This window comes from Quercus suber, unplaced genomic scaffold (assembly GCF_002906115.3).
Source record: "Quercus suber isolate HL8 unplaced genomic scaffold, Cork oak 2.0 scaffold_2, whole genome shotgun sequence".
NCBI lineage: Eukaryota > Viridiplantae > Streptophyta > Magnoliopsida > Fagales > Fagaceae > Quercus > Quercus suber.
Window position 1 is genome coordinate 2,329,627 of NW_027069469.1, and position 8,015 is coordinate 2,337,641.

At 33.8% G+C, this 8,015-nt stretch overlaps 1 protein-coding gene across 1 annotated transcript; it reads left to right on the top strand.

The window, feature by feature from the left end:
• The first annotated feature begins 986 nt into the window (after positions 1 to 986).
• Positions 987 to 2,699, top strand: LOC136061883 (RING-H2 finger protein ATL54-like). The gene has a single exon (XM_065760290.1). It carries the CDS (start codon positions 1,253 to 1,255, stop codon positions 2,405 to 2,407), a length of 1,155 nt encoding a protein of 384 aa, XP_065616362.1. The 5' UTR covers positions 987 to 1,252; the 3' UTR covers positions 2,408 to 2,699.
• The last annotated feature ends 5,316 nt before the right edge of the window (positions 2,700 to 8,015 follow it).

An 8,015-nucleotide genomic window follows, 5' to 3' on the forward strand; every position in this document is an offset into this window, starting at 1 on the left:
GTTAATTATTAATTATACTCATAAGTTTAAGAAAGGTGCTACGTCCACAACATTTTCACAACAAATTATAGGTGATTAGTTATTATTGGTTTAAATTTGAACATTCTACTAAGATTATTTTTTTACTCTAACAATAATAACTAGTAACAACTTGCCATTTAGAATTTATTGTGAAAATATTGTGGACATAGCATTTTTCTAAGTTTAATCATACCTACAACTAAAAAGAAAGGGAAATTGTATCTTTACAAAATTTTCACAACATTATCGTAATAAATTCTAAATGACAAATTGTTATTGGCTTTTTATTTTTTTATTTTTTTATGAGAATTGTTATTAGCTTTTATTAGGGAGAAAAAAAATAATTTAAGTAATGGTTTCAAATTAAAACTAATAATAACTTACCAATTATGATTTAGTTTCCGTTTGGATACCATTTATTTTGCTGAAAATTGAAAATATTGTAACAAAATAATTTTTAAACGTGTAAATAGTACCGTTGGACTTATTTGTAATGAAAATTTTGTTGAAAAAAGAGATTTGTGGATATCGTAAACAGTGTACGAGACCCACTGAAAGTGCAACAGCTTTGCTAAAATGCGCTTTAAACAAAACGTAGACGCAATATAGTGCATTTCAGCCCTATCCCAACGCATATTTAGTAAAAAAATATTTTAAAAATATTGTGAATTTGTCACTTCTTACCAGACATTTTATTGCATTGAACGCGTTTGTACCGTGCGTGGTGGTGTCAAAGAAAACGTCTGAGGACTTTTTTCTAGTGCTTCATTGAGTGATGAATAAATTATATCAATTCTCTCAACTTGTCTATATCAATAATTTAATATATTAAATAAATTAAAAAAGAAAAACCTTTTGAGTATAGATCGGACCAGCTTCTTTGGAACCCAAAGGATTAAGTTTTTTTTTTTGAAATGCCCCAAGGATTAAATTAACGCGGAAATGACTTGTAATGTGCATTGACTTCCACTGAAACAAAGAAATACGAAGCTACCGAGTAAATGCCCAGTCTTTCACTCAAACCGATGTGTCCCCACAACAAAGCACATCGTGGAAAAACGAAGCTACAACCCAGAATCATTCACTACACATTAATTCAAACCACAAGTTGCGGTGGAAAGTAAAAGACAGTTTTCAAGATCTCTTCTTGCCTCCTTTTTTTTCTTGCATAAACAACACAAAGAGGTATGTGTTTCTAATTCTATCCCCTGTTTCTTGCTCTGTTTTCGTTATGGGGCTTCGTAATAGAGAACAGATTACTATCTATTTTCATCCTTCACCACCGTCACAACGAAATCCACCACTACCAACACGGCCTTCTTCGGATCCTGGAAGTTACAGTCATAGCCAAAAGTATTTATTTGAAATCAGTTTGATTGTCATAGCTTGTATGGTTTGTGGAGTTCTTTTGGTTGGGATCATGTATGCAATAAAGAGGAGTTGCGACTCGAGGAGGAATAGAAGAATAAGGAGAAGAAATGCACCAATACTTTTTGATACCCAAGAAGATTTTTTTGATGAAGATCATGGACCTGTGATTGACCACCCCATATGGTACATCAACACCGTTGGTCTCCAACAATCTATTATTGATTCTATCACGCTTTGTAAGTATAGAAAAGATGAGGGGTTGATAGATGGGACGGAGTGCTCTGTTTGCTTGAGTGAGTTTGAAGAAGATGAAAGTCTTAGACTTTTGCCTAAGTGTAGCCATGCTTTTCATGTACCTTGCATAGATACATGGTTAAGATCACACAAGAATTGTCCATTGTGTCGTGCCCCTATAGTTAGTGACAGTGCTGGTTCTCAGGTAAGTGCAGCTGTGCCTAATTTGAGTGCTCCGGGTTCAAGCCAAGAAACCCAGTTAGAGAATGCTGAAAACCATAGTGGAGTGGAAAGCAATCAAGTTGGAAGTGGTGGGACTAGTGAAAGTCAGGCTGGTGATGTTAATATTGGTGCTTTACCAATTGCTGATGGTAGATGTGCTGAAATATCAATGAAAAATTTGCATAATTCTAGCGGTGGGAATTGTCATTCTCGAGTACTAAGTAATTTGGCTGACAATCAACGAGTTGTAGAACAAGAAATGCAACCAATGAGGAGATCAGTTTCGCTGGATTCTTCTTCTGCCTCAATGATTTATCTTGCTGTAGCTAATGTTGTTACTGACCAAGAAAGTTCAAAGGCTCAATTAGTACCCGTAAAAAGTTCGAGAAAAAGTTCTGTTGCTAAGAGGGATAGCGAAACTTCAAGCATATACAAACTGATGAAAAGTTCTTCAATTGGGCGTTCTCTGCAGAAGGGGCCGGTTTCAATGAAAAGGTCTTTTTCGTCTAGTAGGAAATCCAGACATTGCACAAGTTCAAGCTCAATCCTTCCCATGTGAAGATGATGGTTTCCCAATTTTTATATCCATAGTTTCGTGCTGGTGACCAAGTCAAGAAACTTCACTGGTATTCTCAAAGAACTTGGACATTATCTACTACTATTGTTTCTGCACCAATATATATGTACATTATAAAACCATATGCTGCTATATGAAGGACAGAAAGAATCTGTCTCTGGAAGTCTGGTTCTTGTATGATGAAGCAACATCAATAGGATGTTTTTTATGTCACAATATTAAGTCTTTTTCTAGCAATTCGAACATGTGGCTATAAATGAGTGCGGTTCTAATATTTTGCTTCTGAGTTCTGAAAAAGTGAATTTGCAGTTTGGCTATTGTTATTAAAGTTTTTATTTTGAATGTTTATATTTTTCAAGAGAAGTATAATGATATTTCAGAAATTATATTGTTATATTAGTTTATACCTTGAATGTTTATATTTTTCGAGATAACTTATAATGATATTTCATAAATTAGACTAATTTCATTTTTCATTTCTCTTACCACTGAACCCCCCTTTTTATTTTTATAAATGCTTCTCTAACATATATTCATTATATTTTCCTTTGCATTGTAATTTCCATCTTGTCGGCTTATCTCCACTCTACAATTCTAATTATAATGACCTGAGATTGCCCTTGGGTTTCTGTTGTTTTGCCACTATAACTTCTACTATGTGGGAGGAGTTATATATATGCTTAAAAAATTTGATATGAAGAATTAGGCCCTGTTTAATTTGTGTGGAAATTGCTAAGTAATGCAAGACTGGAATCCCATTCTGTGTTTGTATGGTTAGTTGACCGTGAATGAAGGGGGAAACAGTAAACCATGATGTATATCTATACAAAATTTCCTCGTGGAGTGGGGGATGATAAGTTGTCTCTGAGGTTGAATAGGAGTGGTCAATTTGATGTTCACTCTTTTTATAATGGTATCCGTGGAGCCGATGCTCATTCATTTCCATGGAAGAATATTTGGTGCTAAGGTCCCCAGGAGGGTGTAATTTTTTTTTGGTGGTCAGCTGCATGGGTAAGATTCTCACAATTGATAATCTCATCAAGAGGGGTTTATTGCTAGTCAATTGGTGTTGTATGTGTCATTGCAATGGGAAAATCTAGATCATCTATTGATCTATTGTGAGATTGCATATGCATTGTGGAGTGAAATCTTTAAGATGTTTGGGATTTAATGGGTGTTGCGGGACAAGGTAGCATCCCTCCTTGGCACACTTGGCTAGGTAAACATTCCTTGAATGTATTGAACTTGATGCTGGTGTGTGTGATGTGGTTAGTATGGAAAGATCTCAACAGCCATACTTTTGAGGAGAGTGTGAGATCTATTGATCAATTGAAGTCCTTAATGCTTCATACGTCTTCGAATGGTCTCAGACATGGGGTCCATTTTTTATTTCCAACTCTCTCTTTGATCTTTTTGATTGATTTGCTTGTATTTTTTCAAGGTGCTTTAAGTTCATTGTTGTGAACATAGGGTATTTCTTCTTTTGCATTTTTTATTACTTATATTCAAAAAAAAAAAAAAAAAAAAGGATAAATTTCATTCCCAACATAAGAGTGAATGGGACTCCGCTGAGTGGTATACCATCCTGCATTCCATCATCCCATGTGAACCAATTCCAGACATATTAGGCACTTCGATGTTAAAATAAGAGAGCTTTATAAATGGTACCGATTAATTGGAACTTAAATTAGCTTGGAATTCTATGTATATTCATTCACATGAAGATCTTGCCACCTCTACAATTTGTGATCATTATCAGGAGTCTTGAATAGTATAGACTGGTATACTAGAAAATGAAAGCTTGAATTTACTGAAATATTCAATCGACTGAATTAAATTTTGATTTGTCAACATGTGTTTTCCATAATAATGAACTTTCTCTAAAAAATATTAGTATAAGAGTCCTGAGGCAGCCAACTGGGAGATTAAACATATGGCACTGGACATCCATTATAAACTCTCTTTACCATCAGGTTGGGACTTTTGCTATATCTCAAGATCTGCAATTTTTGTCACTCACAATCTAGCTGCATGGGCTGTTTGTTGTTAACGCTTGTGGCCTTTCCCTATATCCCCTATCCTTGCTGGATTTTTGTCAATGAGTGAGATGGGTGTGGCCCCTTTATTCCTTTGTTCTAATTTTCTTGGGAGCCCTTTTGGGCCTCAATAGACGTGTAACTAAATTGTACAACCAGTCACATAAAATTAAATGGAGAGCATCTGTTCCACGAAATTGACTCTTTCCATTAAGGATACTGTTCCAACGCGTATTGAAAAGTTTCAAGCAAGCTTAGGGATTGATTGTTTATACTTATTACAATATGGTGTGTATAATATGACTGGTATGCAGAAGACTATTGCATATACAAACTTCACCTCCAGCCTAAGGCTACTATATGCTTCAGGGCATTCAACCACATAGGCAAATTCACAAAATTTGCATACTACATTGAAGTGCTACTACCATATATTTCTCAAGGGAGTTTGTTCTTTACAATTCTGTAATATACATGTTTTTTTTTTTGGGAATTAAAATTGCAGAACTTTATTGATGTAAAAAAGCAATACACATTAGTATTAAACATAGCTCAGTTTGTCCATAAGCCATACACTCTTCTCTGCAGAAACTAACAGCAGAGAGATGACTGAACTTAGCAGCAACCATACTTAAAACGTGAACTACAAAAATTGCTCTCCCAGGCTACCAGACACTAAAAACCAGCATATACATCATATCTGCAGCAAGATGGCTTAGTTTGAGAGGTCTGTGAAAGGAAAACTAAAGAACCCAGCTGAGCACTCCAATCCCGAAGTGATGCAGAGCAACAGCCACCTGCCACCATAACTCCACCGCTAGAGAATTCCTTACAATAAAATGATTTGGTTCATTTGTGGTCTCACATAATGGTATTGTGTTTGTGTGCAAGTGCATGCACCTTAAATTTCTACCCCCAGCTTCAAGCTTGCACTTCTCACAATTCTTTTTGCTGTGAATTTCATGGTGAATATCTCCATCCCCTCTTAACTTTGATGCACACTGCACAGTATTGAATATTAGGAACTTGGCAATGGCAGTGACTTTGAAATCGTTTCAAATTTATCTGATTCCACTTCCCATGTTACCTCTTTCTTAGCAACTCGAAGATGAGGCCAAATGTACAATCCGGAGTATAAAAAAAAAAATGCAACCCACCTCCTCCAACGCACACAATCCATGGATGAACAATAGAGATTAGTCTAATAATTTGAAACTCACTTTCAACCACCATCAAATTGTGGTTTACGATTTATTTTCAAGATCTTCTTGATACGAATTCTGTAAAAGCAATTGCTATAGTTGAGATAGCGGAAGTTTTGATACCTATTTGTTGCGTGTATAACCCAATACTAGGGTTGTAAATAAGCTAAGTTGAGCCAAGTATTAAAAGTTCAGGTTCGTTTTATTTTATTTCAAATATGAGCTGAGTTTGAGCTCATCACTAAACAATATTTACATGTTCAAGCTTAGTTCATTGTCCAACAAACTCGAACTTGTGCATAAGTTATTTGATTATCTTATTCTCTTTTCATATATATTAAAAACATGACTGAATTCTGATTAAAAAAAAAAAAAAAAAAAAACCATGACTGAATTTTATTACCTCTTTATAAATCTATGAATCTTTATTCCGAATGGACCNTCAATTCCATCTTCGGACGTCTATGTTTGCATCTGTCCGAGCACGATTGAATGCAAATTTATCCATAAGCACTGCAGTCCAATACTGTTTAATTCATTACTAGCCTAGCTCTTTCACCCACTCTCTACAAATTTATTGTCTTGGGTTCATTGGGCTCACAATCCATACCTTTTTGGGCTTGGGCTACGAAAATTGACCCTACAATTTTCATTTTAGTTTTTAATTAAAAAAAAATTATCATTTAGGTTTAAAAATTTTAATTTTGTCCAATTACTCCTTTACATTTGCAATAGTTGTGCATGACATCATTCCATCCAACGCCTTTACAGAGGTTTTTTTTTTTTTTTAATTTTTTTCCAGAATTTAAAATTAAAATAAAATGAAAGTTTTTTATGAAAAAAAAAAAATACTAATGCTTAACTAAAAGATAACACTAATTCCCTCAATCTAATATCACATATTCACAGCCACCACACAGTAATATTATTTAGATAATTGCCTGTTTAATAAAGGAATGGACTCTGCTCTTTCTTTATCCGTGTGTTTGTTTTCACAACTTCAATATCATCTGTTTCAACTCAAATCAACAACTCTTTTGCTTAGTCTTAACTCTTAAATGCCTATTTTCCTTCATTTCTTTTTTGGCGTGGCAGAAGGGTCAAGATTACCAGCTACTACTACATTAAAGTCAATTCATTGATAATGATTCCCCCACTTTATATTCTTTTCTTTCTTTAGAATTATAAATAAATAAATAACTAAAAGGGCCAAGTAATTTCATGGTAACCAGATGGAGCTTATAATCGAAATTTCATTATAAAGACATGAATACATGACAATTATTTGACACATGTCTAATTTCAAGGATCCAATGCTATAGTGCCACTTGAACAAATCAAAGTGGCACTGTCGCAACGGTTCAAAACGTGAAAAAAAAAAAAAAAAAAAAAAAAAAAAAAAAAAAACCAAAAGGGGCACTGTAGGGGCATTGTCTCTTTTTATATAGTTAGTAGAAAAGCCATTCAAACTTGCTGGCTACTACTACAAGAAAGTCAATTTGTTAAGATAATTCACATTAATATTTTAAAAATTTTAGTATTTAACATCTCAAAAAATTACTTTATCTATTATATCATCTCACTCTAAAATACACCCAACATCAAAACTTTTTTTTTACCATTTTATTTAAAATAATATAAACTACTCATTAAAATAATAAAAAACAAGCACACAAACTACCTTCTCTAACACAGACATTAAAATAATAATATTTATTTAAGTTTGGAGCTAAGGGAGCTTTTAAAGATGAAAGCTCACTAGAGCTCAGTTGCTATTTTTTTTTTAAATGACATGTTTGTTGTAGCTTATTTTTTGGTGCTTTAGATGCTAAAATAGAATTATAACATTTATACCCTCTTTGATACAAATGCTCTAATGATTCCCCCCACTTTCCCAGTCAAGTCAACAACTTTTCCTGGGCCACCCTCAAGGAAATTTATTCCTTTTCCCATTACTTTTTTCACAGCTTTTGCGTGGCACGGGTTATTGATTACCAGTACCCCACTTTTACTCATTTCCTTTATTGCACTTTATTATTTTCCACTATCAGGGTGTGAGAAATGGAATTGTGATATTATTATATTTTCCTTTCATGCGTTGGATAAAAATTAGTGATAGCCAAACTAGACTTCTTTGAAACATCTTACAACTAAGAGTATCCGCAACCAGTTTTCATATCTCATCTTATTTTACCATTCTAAAAAGTAACTTTATTAATTATCCAATATACTCAACATCCCAAAATTCTATTTTCCTCTTCTACTCATTAAAATAATATATCTACCTAATAAAATATATTTTTTCTTTTTTTCTTTTTTCTCAATTTCCAGAATCATCCTTTGCTTTACTTT

Excerpts from the sequence above, each read along its gene's own strand:
- LOC136061883 (XM_065760290.1), top strand. The coding sequence starts at position 1,253 with ATGGGGCTTCGTAATAGAGAACAGATTACTATCTATTTTCATCCTTCA.